This window comes from Hylobates moloch, unplaced genomic scaffold (assembly GCF_009828535.3).
Source record: "Hylobates moloch isolate HMO894 unplaced genomic scaffold, HMol_V3 SCAFFOLD_11, whole genome shotgun sequence".
In the NCBI taxonomy this organism is placed as follows: domain Eukaryota; kingdom Metazoa; phylum Chordata; class Mammalia; order Primates; family Hylobatidae; genus Hylobates; species Hylobates moloch.
The window spans coordinates 78,370,484-78,390,504 of NW_026652286.1; the positions used below are offsets into that span (position 1 = coordinate 78,370,484).

Below are 20,021 nucleotides of genomic sequence, written 5' to 3' on the forward strand. Positions count from 1 at the left end.
GCCAAGATTGCGCCACTGCACTCCAGCCTGGGTGACAGAGCAAGACTCCATCTGAAAAAAAAAAAAGAGAGATGGAAAAAAGGCAGGACAATCAAGACAATATTGGCCTGAAGATATACTCAAAATGCAGGAATTATGAGTTCACAGCTTCTGCCTTAACCCAGGTGCTTGGACCAGATGCCTTCCCTTCCACATTCAGAGAGAACTAGATCAAGAGCAGGGTGAAGACCATTCATTTTATTCTCTCATGGAAGGCTGTCTTCACGTAATAAACACCCCCACCTCCAGCAGTCTTGCACGCTCCTTCTCAACCTTCAAGAACCAATTCAACTTGTTTCTCCTCTGTGGTATTTTTCCTTGTTCCATCCAGATAGCTCTAACCAAGCTCTCCCTTGGGCCAAGCCTTTACCTTGAGTCCTGCTACACACTTTTTAAAACCAAGTTTCTGTTGTTTATTTGGTCGTCAGTCTCTTACTGATTAGGAGTACCAGTACCTCACCTAGTGGTTATTCAACTCACCCCCAGTCTATATCATTCCCCTGCTGAGAGAGGAAGAGTTAAATAATGACTCTCTAATATGCACCTGTCCTCATCAACGAATAAAGCACCGAGAATAATGGGTCCTCAATAAATACTGTTGTACTGTTTCTTTTACATCTTCTCTTCCATAGTTGAACCAAAAATGTTGTACTACCTTGTTCAAGGGGAAAGTCAAACAGTTGTTCAAAATGAGTTCCATCTAGTGAGTAAAATAACAAAAAGGGTTTATGAAATTTCTATTGACTACAGATGGTGGTGGATTTGGTTTGGGGTTTGTCTCATCAAAAAAGTATCTAGAGCAATGCAATGTTCTCCAGTAAAGAGATTTTGAGAGCACAAGGTATGGTGTTGCTACTTCACTCAATCAATATTTTAAGAGATTTTGTTGCCGTGACTAAAGAAAGTAAGAATAAATTATTCAGAAATAACCACACAAAGTTTCTAAGCATTCAGTATATTTTGGAACATAACAGTGTTGATATAGGCTCAGTGCCTGCATACGTCATTAAAGGGGAGTAAAAGCATGTTTTTAGTAACTTTTTTTTTCCCCAATAGGATACTCGATACTCCAAGCTATTATGGAAAAAGCAGGACAAAATGGTTGGCATGTCAGCGCTATATGTGTGGAAAATTTTAATGATGTCAGCTATAGGCAACTTCTAGAAGAACTTGATAGAAGACAAGAGAAGAAGTTTGTAATAGACTGTGAGATAGAAAGACTTCAAAACATATTAGAACAGGTAAGTCCTAGATTTTATATTTTTAACCTAGACCCTATACAGAAAAATTTAACCTTTGATTGACTTGTCCCCATCAACATCTTCTCCCAACTTTTAATTTGGAGTGTGAGGTTTGAGAGTTTTCATTCCATGAATATCTTCAGGACCAAATCACAATCTTATATCACCAAGGACCTTTTTGGTTCTTAGGTCTCAATGTATTTAGAAAGCTATTTCTCGCATATTCTTAAGACTTGAATGAGTGAAGGACCCTGTGTGAATCTTGAAGAGCTCTTGGCCTCCAGTTTTCAAAAATATTAATGTTGAAGATTAATCCCATCTAAAAATAGCACAAAAATTCTAAATTTGTGAGTGCACCTTTTTTAGAGGCACACTTACTTTAGAGAAGTGCTACATGAGAAACAGCAACATAAATTACTAAAGCAATAAAATAAAAGTCAGTAGAATACTGTATATAATTTAGTGGAATACTGTATATAGCATGTTTTCTGCTGGGTATTATAAGTCAATACATTACTGCCCCAGTGGAGATGGTTTTCAACTCTCCTCAAAACAGAAAAGTCCTTGAATAAAGGTTTCAATAAATGTTTGTTGATTTGATTTGAAGCAGCCAGGAAAAGATTAAACTGAGCTTTGCCATTGTATTAAATGATAGGAAAATATCAGCAAATAATGGATAACATCTGCCTTCCCCTACCCCTGCAGATCATGATAAAGCTTTAAAGGCTCTTTGGCCAAAATTGCAGTGAATGAATGCCATCTAGTGGTTTTAGAAATGCTTGCTCATATTATCTACAATATGTTAGTTCAGCCAGACATGGGTAATACAATTTTTTGTTGGTTAGTTTGTTATATATCTCTTAACTGCATAACTATATGACTTGATTTCCAATACTAAACTTGCCAATTTGGAGGTTTATTTATAGGAATAACTTTAGTATTCAATTATAAGAATGAAAAACAAAATATATTTCAGATATTCAGCTGTACTATTTGCAGGCACGGGACTAGATGTCTTCAGTTTCCTTCCTCAGCTATATTAGCATTTGTAAAAGTGAAAAGTAAAACAAAACAAACAAACAAAAATATTGTATTGCTAAAGTTTAAAGAAGCCAGACCATAAGAGGAAATAACAGAGTATTTACTTCCTGTCATCTCTTTGTAGAAGAAAAAGCTATATATATATATATAGCTTTTTACCTCCGACTCCCATTGCCCTCTCTCCCACTCCCGCCCCTGTATTGAGAGTTTGAGTTGTTTGACCTGAACAACTGAAGCTTTGTAAATAACTCACGATGAATCCCACAGAGCAGCCAATTATAAGAACTGCCTGGATTGCCAAGTTCCTGTCAGAGGGTGAGTAAGGCTCAGAAAGACCCTCCACTTAGCACCTGTGCTTAAAAGACCAAGTCTGGAGGAGGCAATTGAGTGCCTAAAGCACACTTACCCATTTCAGAGGCTCAGCTGGTTTCTAAGAAGAAAATTGGCACACCTGGGTGCTTTGGATAACCTGAATAAGCCGTAAATGAGCTCTTGCTAAAGGAACTGGACATCTTATATATTTTTTGTCATTTTAAAGAAATTAGAAAACTTGAGTGTCTACTTTTTCTATTCTTGCCAAATTCTAAAAGGTTTCCTTTCTGTCATGGTTGCATGGTAATAAGAATAATAATAGTAAGAGAACTTTGTCAATTTAAAATGCCTCTCAGGTATAAATCTCATAAATTGCAATAAAGTCTACTGCATTGTGAGAAAATAATGTACTCTTAATTGTCCTATAAAATTTTCCCCCAAGAAAAGCTGTGTTTTTATTCTGAACATGCTGTTGTTGTTGTTTACTATCTGTATTTTAATTCCTTTTAGCTCTAAATGAAACAACTTTTAACGTTTTCTTGGTTTTACTCTTGGCTCATCCACAAGAGCTAATCCACACTTTGTCAGGGGTTTGTAAGTGTACCTTAAGACCCCTGTGTTTCAACATCCTTTTTCATAAATTAAGATAACAAGAGAAAACAATTTCAAAAAGCCAACCAAAGCATTTTTAAAAGATAAAAAGTTAAATGCTAAATAATCTTGATTAGAAAAATGCCTTTGAAAAGGTGGCCTTTTCTCAGAAGATGGTGAAATTAACACAATGATGATAAAGTTCTAGAAGGATGGACACACTTCATATTAGTAAATTTCTATGGCTAGGCACGGCGGCTCACGCCTGTAATCCCAGCACTTTGGGAGGCCGAGGCGGGTGGATCACCTGAGGTCGGGAGTTCGAGACCAGCCTGACAAACATGGAGAAACCCTGTCACTACTAAAAATAAAAAATTAGCCAGGTGTGGTGGCACATGCCTGCAATCCCAGCTACTTGGGAGGCTGAGGCAGGAAAATCACTTAAACCCAGGAGGCGGAGGTTGCAGTGAGCCGAGATCGTGCCATTACACTCCAGCCTGGGCAACAACAGTGAAACTCCATCTTGAAAAAAAAAAAAATTTCTAGAAGGATGGGCACATTTCATATTATGGTAGCATGCCACCAATAATTACTTCACTGACATCTTAATTTGTATCCATTTGCAAAAACATAATAGGAAGAGTTCAGACAATATTCTCTCAAAATATGTTAATGGAAAACTGTGGTTATAGAAGCATTTCATCTTCTATACATGTTTTGCAAATTATTTTATGACAAGAACTAATTAGTTCTTATAAATGTATTGCTATTTAATATAGTAGCTAGACATATACTCATTCAAGCATTTCAAAATATGAGTTTAAGATCAAGTATTTGAAAATACGGTTTAATGTACACCATAAGAAAAAATGGAAGAATGTATGTAAATATCACCCACTGAGTGCTTTAAGAGAGTAGAAACATATTGAAACCACAAAGTTAGATTTATTTTGTTCGTATCAACTCCAATCAAACAAATTGGAATTTTGGCTCTCTAAATCCAATGAGCAATTTGGTCCACTCATTTGCAGAAACAAGCCTTGAAAAGAAATCTAAAACGAGAAGTATTTTTAAGTGTTTGCTGAATTTGTGATGAATTTTTGATAGAATATTTTTACTGAAATTGCTGAGTTTGAAAGATATTACAAATATCATTGTGGACCCTAGCTTTATTCCTTTCACCTAATTTTCTTCCTGTAACAATATATCAATTATTTTGTAGAACAGCTTGCAATAGCTTCATATAGCTGGAATCAAAAGAACTGTTTCATATCAAAATAAGAGATTTATAGTAGGAGTCTTTTATTTATGATTTTTACATGTATCTATTAATTTTAAATTCTGAACTCTATTACTTGCAAAGAGTCCCTAGGGATTCTACCTAATAACGTTACCAATTGAACACTGAAGTATCAGACTTTGGTTCACATGTTTAACCTAGTAGCAAAAAAGCAACAACAAACCTTAACTATCTTTCTGGTAGCCAAAGTAATTGAGCAAAATGGCACTTAAGGCTAGTGGTTGCTCACACATTTTACTCCACTGTGATAAAAACCCAAGGGTCCAGCAGCTAGATTTGTGTGTTCCTGTTAGTGAAACCCGATTGCCATGAACTCCCAACTGTGATCCTCTGGAACAGAATTATCACAATGGGTAGTTGGATGGTCTGCACTCGTCTACCTCTTTCTTTGGTCAGTTACATTATATCTCCCAAATTATGATGGTTCCAACAAAATAAAAATGAATGTTTTCATTCTCTGAGAGACGGATAAGAAATCTTTAGTTGTTTATTTTTAAAAAGTAAATGGAATCACTTACCACCTATGATTCTTCTCCTTCTCACTTTAAATAAGGACAGTTGAGCTGAGATGATCTTGAAAACCCTTGCTGTCTCTAAAAGTCAATAATGCTGTTTGTAGTGAAGTCTTTTTAATGATTTGTTTGATCCTAAAGCAATGTATAATTGTATGCATGGGATATACCTTGAAAAGAAGCATGTATTAATAGTAAAACTTCAGTCAGGTGATCTTTTCTGGATATTTATTCATTCTACAAACATTTGTTAAGTCTCCACTGTGTGTGTGTGTTTGTGTGTGTGTGTGACACTGCATATGCAATGTGTGTGTATACATATATATATACACATACATATATATGCATATATGTGTATACATATATATATGTATACACACACACACATATACGCATATATGTGTATATATATATATAGTCAGGTACTATGCTCTGCTGAAGATACAGTGCTAAGCAAAACCGATACATTTTCTGCTATGGTTAGTAACTCCTGTCTGGTTAACTAAGGTTTAAACCAAAAGTATTTCCTAAAATCCTACTAAAATATATGATTTCTTTTAGAAATACATTATGTAGAAAGTGATAAAGGATCTTACACTGCCTTGGGGGTTTTGCTGTGGATGCCAGTTGTTATTAAATAGATGAGATATCAAAGGCATTTGATAGAAAACTAGAACAATATTGATCCTAGTACACATCATGGATGTATTTAAGGAATCTAACCAAGTATTTATCAGGAAAAGATAGTAAGGACTGACCTTAGAGTATGAAGTAGATATTTAACAAAAGAATGGAGAAAAATGTCTCTACAGTTGACTCACAGTTATCTTAAACTGCTTCTTTATCATGTACCCCAGATCTAATTGGAACCCCTTTCAGCAGTATTGTCATTTTCATTATATGAAAGGGAATTTAGTGTCCCATCAGACACAAGTGAATCTCGGATTACTGACAAAACCAGTGACCTTCCCACACTGTTTGCAAATCAATCAAAAAAGCCTAAAAGCCACGGCTGACCTCTCAGAGGCTTATTGTGACCCAAAGAAGCCAATAATCCTACCTCAGGGCAAGATCAATGAGAAAGAGAGGAAAATTTCTCAAACCTAAATGAGGCCATTTGCACATAAGAGATGAAATGTGGACATGATCCCAGTTAACTTATTCTAAACCCAAGGCTGCCTACCATGTCTAGTACCACCTAAGTGAGATGTTAGGACTCAGAATTTTTGGCAAGTGGTCAAATGCATGGCAATACTTAGTAAAAGCCTATTTATCTAGAGTTTGCATTTACAAATTTTCACAACTCTCAAACATCAGGTATTGTACCAAATCTAGAACTCTGCCAGTTCCCCCCGACTCCCAAAAAGTCTCTATAGTGAATAAAGCATTAAAAGGAGCCGAAGTCTTAAAGATCCTGCCTCTGTATCCCATAACTGGTTGAGTCAATATCTAAAAGGAAAGGAACATTTTTGTTACTGGCTAATGGCCATAAGGTCAATTTTTTGTATCAAAGCCTAAAAGCAAAACAAAACAAAACCCTCAAAAACAGAAGAGACAGAAGAAACAAAAAGAAGCACAATAAGAGGAGGAAAGATAGCTACAGTTATAAGGAGGAGGAGTCATTACAGGAGAGAGCTCATAACTGGAGATAACAGCTATGATTATTTGAATCATCTATATAGGATTCAGCGTCATACATTCTGACAGTAGGAACGAGCCAACAACTGTAGATGGGACAGCTCTGCACCTGACACCTCATACATTCATTCAACATCTGTATGCCAGACATTGTTCCAGGCACTGCAATGCCTGCTGTACAAAGGTGAGCAACTCATGGTCCTTACACAATGTTTACACTCAAGCTGGGAACTCAGAAACATGCATAAATAATTATAAGACAATTTGATGGCTTCAGAAACAGAGATATTACAAAAACGTATGAAGAATCCAGAAGATGGGGTAACTAAGTATAAACAAGGCAGTCCCAAATGTTTCACAGAGAAAAGAAGCATTTAAACTGAAAATGCATTGGATCTTCCCAGCCAGAGAAAAGGGGTAAGGGTATTCCAAGACAGAACGAACTGTGAAGAAAACGAGATCTGAAAATGCTCAAAAGGTAATCAAGATTGGTATGAAGCAAAAGTAGAAGCTGAAACGGAGCAGTAGACAAAGTTGAAGCTGTAAATATTGGAGGTAGCAGAAACGTAGACTCCTTGCATTACACCAGTTTAGTTGTCTATCTTTCCTATTGAAATCTTATCTCCATCAGGGCAGAGTCTATGTTTATTGTTACCAATACATCCCCTAGTGACGATAGTGGTTCCAAAAACAATTGTTGAATAAATTGGAAGTCTAAATGAGCCTCACTTGAAGACACAGGCAGGAGACACATTTTGTATTTAAGGGAAGCCTTCAATTACCTGGGAGGCTTTCTTGTCCAGAATTTCACCTGTCCAAGATTATGGGACACCTACATGTCCCAGAGTTTGTTGTACAGGCTGAAAAAAGCAAGAGTTTTATTTCCATATATTAAAGTAACAATGGGCGAGATGCAACAGGAACAAATCAGGCACCCACAGAAATTACTACAGCAAAAAAGTCGTATCAGCAATTTCCCGCACTGCAGTACTGGCAGAGCATGCTGCTTTGCTTCATTATAAAGCTCCTTTTGCATATTGAGCTTTGCTCAGTCAGGATCTACAACAAAGTAAGAAGAAACTCAAAAGATGTGAGGTTTTGCTAAGAAGGTGAATTTTACTTCTTTAATATTACTATTTAGCAGAACTGATTCGAATGTGCAAGTCCCATTATGATGCACTAGGTTTATCGTTTTCATAGAAAACAGAAACACCTTTACAGATCTGCCGGACTAGTGCAAATGGAATTGGTGGGGGTTAGAAAGGGGTGTCTAATTGTCTCCCAGCAACTGTTACCATGGTTGCAGCCATACTTCATTTTCTTATAAAGTAAAAAATAGGATAAAATAAAAGGCAAAGTGAAGGAGCCAAAGGATATAAGTTTTTTCAAGGAAGAAGAAAAATATGGTTGTCAGAATGCAAGTGCTTCTATCTGGGAAGAATCATGAATTCTATGATTAGGTTAGGTTCAACTAAATATGTTTTAGTGATGCTGCAAGAACACTTACTGGAACAATTTTTACTATTGTTTTTGACAGAAACATCTAAAACTTCAGCTTCTTTTACGAAGATAAAGGAAAATCTGCTTGATAATTTTAGAGGTATAAAATGAATTAGTTTTTCTAGCCTTAAATCAAAAGCAGCTGCATACAAGTATCTACTGTGGTTTAGGGAGAGGTAAGTTATATTCCTCATTAGGGATAAAAGAGAGGATAACATCATAATTATCTCAGTAGAATTTTGCACCTACTCCTCAAATGTTTAAAATGTTTAAAAGGCAGTGAGATTAACAAAAAGGAAGCAAAACATTCAACAGTACCTTTGAGGACCCTTTTCTGAGTCTTGTAAACATCATAAATATAACTATATTTTTATAAATTATACAGTATTTATATTAAACAGTCCAGTAATAAAGTGTATTCTCTGCCAGCAAATGAAGTGATACATCGTTTTTATCCACTTTGATTCAGTCAGAAAAGTAATGGAACAAATTCATTTCTAAACCTTCCCTCAAGATTAGCCACATAATTGGACACTAGTTCCCTGCTGCTACAAATTTTCTCCAATCTCATATACAACTTGTGACAAGTTTAAGATTAGAAAGAAATAAAGTAGTGTAATTTTTACCAAAATAATAATGGTAAGGTTCACATAATCACTGGTAAAGAGAAAAATGAAGGATGGATTAAGATTGGATATAAGAAATTGATTTTCTATTTTTTAAAGTTTTTTCCCAGGGCCACATATACCAAAGAGTTCTATTATGCATCCAAAGTCTAGACATAATTTGCTCCTGTATTTGACTTAAAGTTTTCTTTTTAAAACCACAGAACTCATACGGGGGGTTTTATATATATAGTGTGTGTGAGATGAAATATATACATTCTATTTTTAATATATATTCTATTTTTATAATTTATTCTAATTCTTTTAGAAATTATTCTAATTTTATAATTAATTTTGTGTTCATAATATAATGATATAAATATTGTGCAGTAACACAAGAGAAACAAATTTTCTTGTCTCCGCCCACCACATTCTATTATTTTCCTTTCTTATACATGTACCACAACACATCCATTTGGTCATTTATTTAACACACATTTATCCAGTACCTACTAATTTCCAAGCACTGCATGTAGGTTACATCAATTTTAGTTGATGCTGTGAAGGAACTCTGAATGCAAAGAAAAACAGAAGGACACAATCAAATAACGCAGCACAATGTGGAAAGGTGCAATTAAAAAAAAAAAAAAAAGCAAATTGTTGAAAGGGGAGTTTGAATTCCCCAGGCAGAGATGCTGAGAAAGAGCATTCAAGGAAGATGGCATGTGTGAGAACAGAGTAATAGGAGAGAGCTTCGTGTCCTGGGAAAGAAGTGAATGTGGATGGAGCCTAACCACAGCGAGTATGAGATGGCCAAGGCAAATTAAAGGCAGATTATGAGTGGCCTCATGGGCTTTACTAGGAAGTTTTAAATTCATCATTGCATCATAGATGTCATCGGATGTTTTTATACATGATTGACGTCGTGTTTTAGAGCCATAATTCCGATGACAACATAGAGAATGAACCAGAAGGTAGAAAGCCAAGTGACTCAGCAGTGTACCTGGTGACTAAGTAGTGTAGCAAATAAACAATGGTACTTCATCTGTAGACTATATTTTTTATAGTCACATTTATACCAGTGTATAACTTAATTTGTTTGACATCTACTTAAATATTTATTGAGTGCCTGTTATAGGTCAGGCCAGGCATATCCTCGGCTTAGGAAAAGCCCCTGCACATTGCAGTTTATATTTTAGTGGGGAAGCCACACAATAAAGAAACAAATATATAATGCCAAATAGTGATAATGACAAATTATTAATGTATTAAATTTGTTTATTAAATGTCTATTTTGCCAAACACCATTTTTGTTAAGATTTTAAGAAGTGTAATAATCCAACTAGGGTTTTTAGAAAAATAAATTTGTTTTGGCAATTTTAATAGTATTGCCAGTCAATATGAATAATAGTCTTTAAGTTTTGACTGGCCTATGGGCAAACATAGGCAAAATAAACTGAGCTTGCTATGCAAAAATTACATACCCACGGCAAATAGGTCAATCTAGTTTATTAGGGAGAGATATTTTTTTCTCGCCTTTTATCTCTATAGTTAGACCTTTGGGATTTTTAAAATAATATTTATAATAATATTTATTTTAATAATATTGGAGGTAATCATTTGAACAAATGTAAATGGGTCTAACTGATTTATAAAGACAGGGTATCTATTTACATCTGTGTCTTTATGAATCCACTTCAGATGAAGCTGGTTGTCTATTATGTATTTGAAGTATAGCATAACAAAGCCCAAATAAACTCAAATGTGAAAAAAAAAATCTGCTGAAATAAAAGCAAAGAGAATGACTCTGAAGTCATATGACTTTCAGACTTAATCATAATTTCATATGTTAAATATAATTTAAAACATGCAAATGTAAAACCGTGACCAAAAATGGTATTAGCGAAAGTTATTTAATATTGAAGACTACTTCCAAAATTATGAACAGAACATATTTTATAGTCTAATTGAGTCATTTTTGTGGGTATAGATTATCAACACTGAAGGGAAATAAGAAAATGATGCTAAAGCAACATTTGTGTTTATGCCAAAGCAACATAAAGTCAGAAATGTATGTGAAAGTTAAGGAAGGAGGTGAGCGAAAGATAAAGCTCTAGGAAGAATGTCCTTAAACAACCTTCTAAAACTGCTCTACAGAACTGCATACCCTCACTATTGAGATTTCACTGTACATTAGCATATTGAAGCCTCTAAAAATTCCTATGGCAAAGAAACCTCTTAAACCTTATTTAACCTAGTGTTCTTTGTAAAATTGGCCGTCAAACACTTTGCAGCCACTTCTTTACAATTCATTTGCCTTGTATTCATCCAAGGAAATAAAAGAAAACTTGATTTAAGAAAAATGAAAGAAGAAAGGACATTCAGATGATAGTATCTTAAATGTAATAAAGAAAAGATATGTAACAGCAAGGGGCTAGGGCGAGACCATCACATATTAACAGAGGCCTCCCAGAGCCAATGGTTCACACAGTCCTCTACACTGGAGAATAACAGAATCACAGACTCTCAGGTTGACTGGTTCTTAGAAGTTCATCCATCCTGTGAACAAAATCTTCACCAGGTGCTTATGAATTCCATGGTTGAACAATTTCATCTTCAACATATTTGACATTAAAATTCAGCAAATATTCCTCCCTAATGATATATCCCTTTGAAACATTCGTAACAGTATATGATCTTTGAAGATAACTTTTATTCCCATCACCACCAGCCCCATCAAGTTTTCTTTATAATTCAAGAATAGATATCTACTCATTGATGATATGTCCAATTAGAGACATCTCAAGAAATTAGATATTTGACTTTCTGGTTAAACAAAATTAACTGTATATACTACTACTTTTGGAATTATCATGTTCAAAAAGTATACCATAAAATGTAAATACCATTAAACTATACTGTGAATAGTTTAATTTTTTTGTATATAAATGAACTGTTAATTTTTATTTTTTAATTTACTGAGAATTTTTCACAGGAATATCTTAGATTTAACATGGTGTATCTTTTTTTTTAAGTTCTGGGATACATGTGCAGAACGTGCAGGTTTATTACATAGGTATACATGTGCCATGGTGGTTTGCTGCACCTATCAACCCATCATCTACATTAGGTATTTCTTCTAATGCTATCCCCCCACTAGCCCCCGACCACCCCGACAGGCCCCGGTGTGTGATGTTCCCCTCCCTGTGTCCCTGTGTTCTCATTGTTCAACTCTCACTTATGAGGGAGAACATGCAGTGTTTGGTTTTCTGGTCCTGTGTTAGTTTGCTGAGAATGATGGTTTCCAGCTTCATCCATGTCCCTGCAAAAGACATGAACTCATCCTTTTATGGCTGCATAATATTCCATGGTATATATGTGCCACATTTTCTTAATCCAGTCTATCATTGATGGGCATTTGGGTTGGTTCCAAGTCTTTTCTATTGTGAATAGTGCTGCAATAAACATACGTGTGCATGTGTCTTTATAGTAGAATGATTTATAATCCTTTGGGTATATACCCAGTAATGGGATTGCTGGGTCAAATGGTATTTCTGGTTCTAGATCCTTGAGGAATCACCACACTGTCTTCCAAAATGGTTGAACTAATTTACACTCCCACCAACAGTGTAAAAGTGTTTCCATTTCTCCACATCCTCACCAGCATCTGTTGTTTGACTTTTTAATGATCGCCATTCTAACTGGCATGAGATGGTATCTCACTGTGGTTTTGATTTGCATTTCTCTAATGACTAGTGATGAGGAGCTTTTTTTCATATGTTTCTTGGACACAATAATATCTTCTTTTGAGAAGTGTCTGTTCATATACTTTGCCCACTTTTTGATGGGGTTGTTTGTTTCTTGTAAATTTGTTTAAGTTCCTTGTAGATTCTGGATATTAGCCCTTTGTCAGATGGATAGATTGCAAAAATTTTCTCCCATTCTATAGGTTGCCTGTTCACTCTGATGATAGTTTATTTTGCTGTACAGAAGCTTTTTAGTTTAATTAGATCCCATTTGTCAGTTTTGGCTTTTGTTGCCATTGCTTTTGGTGTTTTAGTCACGAAGTCTTTGCCCATGCCTATGTCCTGAATGGTATTGGCTAGGTTTTCTTCTAGGGTTTTCATAGTTTTAGGTGTTATGTTTAAGTCTTTAATCCATCTTGAGTTAATTTTTGTATAAGGTGTAAGAAAGGGGTCCAGTTTCAGTTTTCTGCATATGGCTAGCCAGTTTTCCCAGCACCATTTACTGAATAGGAGATCCTTTCCCCATTGCTTGTTTTTGTAAGGTTTGTCAAAGATCAGATGGTTGTAGATGTATGGTGTTATTTGTGAGAACTCTGTTCTGTTCCATTGGTCTATATATCTGTTTAAGTACCAGTACCATGCTGTTTTGTTTACCGTAGCCTTGTAGTATAGTTTTAAGTCAGGTAGTGTGATGCCTCTGACTTTGTTCTATTTGCTTAGGATTGTCTTGGCTATACAGCCTCTTTTTTTGGTTCCATATGAAATTTAAAGTAGTTTTTTCTAACTCTGTGAAGAAAGTCAGTGGTAGCTTGATGGAGACAGCATTGAATCTATAAATTACATTGGACAGTACGGCCATTTTCATGATATTGATTCTTCCTATCCATAAACATGGAAAGTTTTTCCATTTGTTTGTGTCCTTTCTTATTTCCTTGAGCAGTGGTTTGTAGTTCTCCTTGAAGAGGTCCTTCACATCCCTTGCAAGTTGGATTCCTAAGTATTTTATTCTCTTTGTAGCAATTGTGAATGGGCGTTCACTATTCATTTGGCTCTCTGTTTGTCTATTATTGGTGTAAAGAAATGCTTGCAATTTTTGCACTTGATTTTGTATCCCAAGACTTTGCTGAAGTTGCTTAACAGCTTAAGGAGATTTTGGGCTGAGAAGATGGGGTTTTCTAAATATACAATCATGTCATCTGCAAAGAGAGACAATTTAACTTCCTCTATTCCTATTTGAATACACTTTATCTCTTTTTCTTGCCAGAACTTCCAATAATGTGCTGAATAGGAGTGGTGAGAGAGGGCATCCTTGTGTTGTGCCAGTTTTCAAAGGGAATGTTTCCAGCTTTTGCCCATTCAGTATGATATTGGCTGTGGGTTTGTCATGAATAGCTCTTATTATTTTGAGATACGTTCCATCAATACCTAGTTTATTTAGAGTTTTTAGCATGAAGGGGTGTTGAATTTTATCAAAGGGCTTTTCTGCATCTATTGAGATAATCATGTGGTTTTTGTTATTGGTTCTGTTTATGTGATGGATTATGTTTATTGATTTGCATATGTTGAACCAGCCTCACATCCCAGGGATGAAGGCGACTCGATCATGGTGGATAAGCTTTTTAATGTGCTGCTGGATTCGGACTGCCAGTATTTTATTGAGGATTTTTGCACTGATGTTCATCAGGGATATTGGCCTGAAATTGTCTTTTTTTGTTGTGTCTCTGCCAGGTTTTGGTATCAGGATGATGCTGACCTCATAAAATGAGTTAGGCAGGAGTCTTTATTTTTCTATTGTTTGGAATTGTTTCAAAAGGAATGCTGTCAGCTCCTCTTTGTACCTTTGGTAGAATTCGGCTGTGAATCTGTCAGGTCCTGGGCTTTTTTTGGTTGGTAGCCTATTAATTACTGCCTCAATTTCAGAACTTACTGGTCTATTCAAGGATTCTACTTCTTCCTAGTTTAGTGTTGGGAAGGTGTAGGTGTCCAGGAATTTATCCATTTCTTTTAGATGTTCTAGTTTATTTGCATAGAGGTATTTATTGTATTCTCTGATGGTAGTTTGTATTTCTGTGGGATTAGTGGTGATATCCCCTTTATCATTTTTTACTGTGTCTATTTGATTCTTCTCTCTTTTCTTTATTAGTCTTGCTAGTGGTCTATTTTGTTAATCTTTTCAAAAAACTAGCTCCTGTATTCATTAATTTTTTGAAGGGTTTTTTTGTGTCCCTATCTCCTTCAGTTCTGCTCTGATCTTAGTTATTTCTTGTCTTCTGCTAGCTTGTGAATTTGTTTGCTCTTGCTTCTCCAGTTCTTTTACTTGTGATGTTAGGGTGTCGATTTTAGATCTTTCCTGCTTTCTCCTGTGGGCATTTAGTGCTACAAATTTCCCTCTAAACACTGCTTTACCTGTGTCTCATACATTCTAGTACATTGTGTCTTTGTTCTCATTGGTTTCAAAGAACTTATTTATTTCTTCCTTAATTTCGTTATTTACCCAATAGTCATTCAGGAGCAGGTTGTTCAATTTCCATGTAGTTGTGGGGTTTTGAGTGAGTTTCTTAATCCTGAGTTCTAATTTGAGTTCACTGAGGTCTGAGAGACTGTTTGTTATGATTTTTGTTCTTTTGCATTTGCTGAGGAGTGTTTTACTTCCAATTATGTGGTCAGTTTTAGAATAAGTGTGATGTGTTGCTGAGAAGAATGTATATTCCCTTCATTTGGGGTGGAGAGTTCTGCAGATGTCTATTAAGTCCATTTGGTCCAGAGCTGAGTTCAAGTCCTGAATATCCTTGTTAATTATCTGTCTCATTGATCTGTCTAATATTGACAGTGGGGTGTTACAGTTTCCCATTATTATTGTGTGAGAGTCTAAGTTTCTTTGTAGGTCTCTAAGAACTTGTTTTATGAATCTGGGTGCTCCTTATTGGGTGCATGTATGTTTAGAATTGTTAGCTCTTGTTGCATTTATCCCTTTACCACTATGTAATGCCCTTCTTTGTCTTTTTTGATCTTTTGTTGGTTTAAAGTCTGTTTTATCAGAGACTAGGAGCACAACCCCTCCTTTTTTTTTTTTTTTTTTTTTTGCTTTCCATTTGCTTGGTATATCTTCCTCCATCTCTTTATTTTGAGCCTATATGTGTCTTTGCACATGAGATGGGTCTCCTGAATACAGCATGCCGATGGGTCTTGACTCTTTATCCAATTTGCCAGTCTGTATCTTTTAATTGGGGGCATTTAGCCAGTTTACATTTAAGGTTAATATTGTTATGTGTGAATTTGATCCTGTCATTATAATGCTAGCTGGTTATTTTGCCCGTTAGGTAATGCAGTTTCTTCATAGTGTCGATGGTCTTTACAATTGAGTATGTTTTTTGCAGTGGCTGGTACCAGTTTTTCCTTTCCACATTTAGCGCTACCTTCAGAAGCTCTTGCAAGGCAGGCCTGGTGGTGACAAAAATCTCTCAGCATTTGCTTCCCTGTAAAGGATTTTATTTCTCCTTTGCTTATGAAGCTTAGTTTGGCTGGATAGGAAATTCTGGGTTAAAAATTCTACTCTTTAAGAATGTTGAATATTGGCCCCCACTGTCTTCTGGCTTTTAGGGTTTCTGCAGAGAGATCCGCTGTTAGTCTGATGGGCTTCCCTTTGTGAGTAACCCGACCTTTCTCTCTGGCTGCGCTTAACATTTTTTCCTTCATTTCAACCTTGGTGAATCTAATGATTACGTGTCTTGGGGTTGCTCTTCTTGAGGAGTATCTTTGTGGTGTTCTCTGTATTTCCTGAATTTGACTGTCGGCCTATCTTGCTAGGTTGAGGAAGTTCTCCTGGATAATATCCTGAAGAGTGTTTTCCAACTTGGTTCCCTTCTCCTCGTCACTTTCAGGTACACCAATCAAATGTAGGTTTGGTCTTTTCTCATAGTCTCATATTTCTTGGAGGCTTTGTTCACTCCTTATCATTATTTTTTCTCTAATCTTGTCTTCATGCTTTATTTCATTAAATTGATCTTTAATCTCTGATATCCTTTCTTCTGCATGATCAATTCAGCTATTGATATTTGTGTATGCTTCACAAAGTTCTCGTGCTGTGTTTTTCAGCTCCATCAGGTCATTTATGTTCTTCTCTAAACTGGTTATTCTAGTTAGCGATTCCTCTAACCTTTTTTCAAGGTTCTTAGCTTCCTTGCATTGGGTTAGAACATGCTCCTTTAGCCCGGAGTAGTTTGTTATTACCCACCTTTTGAAGCCTACTTCTGTCAATTCATCAAACTCATCCTCTGTCCAGTGCTGTTACCTTGCTGGCAAGGAGTTGTGATCCTTTGGAGGAGAAGAGGCGTTCTGGTTTTTGGAATTTTCAGCCTTTTTGCACTGGTTTTTCCTCATCTTCATGGATTTATCTACCTTTGGTCTTTGATGTTGGTTACCTTCAGATGGGGTTTTTGTGTGGACATCCTTTTTGTTGATATTGATGCTATTCTTTTCTGTTTGTTAGTTTCCCTTCTAACAGGCCCCTCTTCTGCAGATCTGCTGCAGTTTGCTGGAGGTCCACTCCAGACCCTGTTTGCTGGGGTATCACCAGCAGAGGCTGCAGTACAGCAAAGATTGCTGCCTGTTCCTTCCTCTGGAAGCTTCATCCCAAAGGGGCACCCATCGGATACCAGCTGAAGCTCTCCTGTATGAAGTGTCTGTTGGCCCCTACTGGGAGGTGTCTCCCAGTCAGGAGGCATGGGGGTCAGGGACCCACATGAGGAGGCAGTCTGTCCCTTAGCAGAGCTCAAGTGCTGTGCTGGGAGATCATTGCCCTCTTCAGAGCTGGCAGGCAGGAATGTTTAATCCTGCTGAAGCTGTGCCCACAGCCACCCCTTCCCCAAGGTGCTCTGTCACAGGGAGATGGGAGTTTTATCTATAAGCCCATGACTGGGGCTGCTGCCTTTCTTTCAGAGATGCCCTGTACAGAGAGGAAGAATCTAGAGAGGCAGTCTGGCTACAGCAGCTTTGCTGAGCTATGGTGTGCTCCGCCCAGTTCAAACTTCCCAGAGGCTTTGTTTACAATGTGAGGTAATGGCAGAGGCTCTTCCCCACACCAAGCTGGAATGTGCCAGGTTGACTTCAGACTGCTGTGCTGGCAGTGAGAATTTCAACCGGTGGATCTTAGCTTGCTAGGCTCCGTGGTGGTGGGATCCACTGAGCTAGAGAACTTGGCCCCCTGGCTTCAGTCCCCTTTCCAGAGGAATGAATGGTTCTGTCTCATTGGCATTCCAGGTGCCACTAGGGTATGAAAAAAAAGTCCTGCAACTAGCTCAGTGTCTGCCCAAATGGCCTCCCAGCTTTGTGCTTGAAATCCAGGGTCCTGGTGATGTAGGCACCCGAGGGAATCTCCCGGTCTGCAGGTTGTGAAGACTGTGAGAAGAGCGTAGTATCTGGGCCAGAATGCACCGTTCCTCAAGGCACAGTCTCTCACAGCTTCCCTTGTCTAGGGGAGGGAGTTCCCTGACTCCTTGCACTTTCCAGGCAAGGTGACACCCCACCCTGCTTCTGCTCACCCTCCATGGGCTGCACCCACTGTCTAACCAGTCCCAGTGAGATGAGCCAGGTATCTCAGTTGGAAATGCAGAAATCACTTGCCTTCTGCGTTGATCTCACTGGGAGTGGCAGACCGGAGCTGCTCCTATTTGGCCATCTTGCCCAGGTCTCCAGTAGTTTAATGTTTAATTGATCACTTTGAGCTTGTTTTACATAAATAAAATTATCTATTGGACTGAGTTGGATTTGCATTAAATTTAGGATACGTACATGAACTGTCATTTTAAATATACATTTGGAAAAGTACAAGCTACACAAAACTAAATCCAAGTTATTTAAGCTTTTCTGCTAATTTGCTTTATTATGCATATATGAAGAAATTGCAAACCCAGACTAGGATGCATTAAAGTTTACCTGATAGTTCTCCACCTGTGTGTCCCTGTCTTAGCCCCACACAAAATGGAATTAGGAACACTTTGTATATATACTGCTATTCAAATAAGCAATATGTTCAGACAGGAGATTATTTGTAAGAAAAGAATTGTGTCTTTGTTTCATTATGAGAAAGCTTGGATTTCTCATAAACAGGTTTGGCATTCATCAATTATCTAATATGATAGACAATGTTATTCTCACAGGTATATATTTTGTTCATTTTTCTCTTATGAAAGATATATTAATATTGGCCAAAAATTAGTCTGAATTCCTGTGGTCTAAAGAAGGGAACAGGGTGTAGTGAAAACAGTATGGAAACTACAGTCAGAAGACCCAGCTGGAGTTCCAGCTTCATCACTTAATGACTATATTTATTTAATGTAATTGTTTATGAAAGGAAGGAATTACCCCTTCCACCTACATCTTATTAGAATTATATTTATATTGTTTCTTACAAATGTTTCTTTAATTTAAAAAGAGCTTGCTTCTAATGGTTCTTTCAAGCTATTACATGTGCTTCAAATTCATAATCACAAATGCCATACAATCATTTACACCTCTTTGCAAATATTTTAAATCACCAAATTAAAATGCTATTAAATCAAAATGGAGCTGTGCTAAGAATTGTTCATAGTTGAGATGATGAGAATCTTATTATCCAAGGCTTGTAGATGTAGAATTTTAGAACCACCATGATAGGCAGAGAGAAGGATATACTCTAAAAGTGCTTTTCAATAGCCATTGGCAGTTCCATGGTGGGATAAAGGGGTGGCATGGAACAAACACAGGACCAGGAATCAAACAGCTGAATTTCAGCACTTGCTTTTCACTATATAGTTCTAGAACCCTATCCAAACCATATCTCTTGTAGGGCACTCAGTTTGCTAATCAATAAAATTGGGGAGAGGTGCATATAAAGTGATCTAAAATCTGTGACCTGAAGACATAATAAAAAACCAGTACTAAGAATGGCTATTCACAAGTGAAGACATTTTGAAGGTGAAAATTGTTAGAAATAGAAATAATTTACTAAATAAAGACACTGAATCATTCCTATTAGCCTATGTGAGAGTAAACCTTTTTCAACAGTTTAGATATCTAAATAGAGGTATGGTATCCTATGCAACCTGAGTTTTTAATTATACCTAGAGAGTAAGTATTTAAATATAACATAAATATATTATGATACAGAGATGAAAAGCTTGGGATGATTAGCCAACAAAAGTATTTTTTTACATTATCAATTCTACTACTATATTGGTTCAGTTTTTTACCTGGAGACTGTCATAGTTGATTCCCCCCAGAGGCTGACCCTAAAACAAAGATTTGTGTGCACACAGTTTGATTGGGTGGTAAACAACAGGCTGAAAGGGGAGTAGAGAAATTCAGTCAATGAAAGGTGCATTTATCAAGCAAATTGCCATCTGAGTGACAGACGGTTAATCCCATTTGGAATGAGTGTAAACTAATTACTGCAGGAGGCTAGTGTAGAATGAACACTTCGGAATCATGTCACTTGTTGGGCAAGGGAATTGGAGTAC

General features: G+C 36.7%; 1 protein-coding gene across 8 annotated transcripts in view; it reads left to right on the plus strand.

Annotated features, from left to right (window-relative positions):
- GRIA4 (glutamate ionotropic receptor AMPA type subunit 4) overlaps positions 1-20,021 on the plus strand; it is a 392,397-nt gene that overhangs the window by 269,288 nt on the left and 103,088 nt on the right. For all 8 annotated transcript variants that reach the window (XM_032167274.2, XM_032167270.2, XM_032167275.2 and 5 more), the window contains one exon: positions 1,096-1,280. In XM_032167274.2, the coding sequence (XP_032023165.1) occupies positions 1,096-1,280 (185 nt within the window). The remainder of the gene's footprint in view (positions 1-1,095; positions 1,281-20,021) is intronic.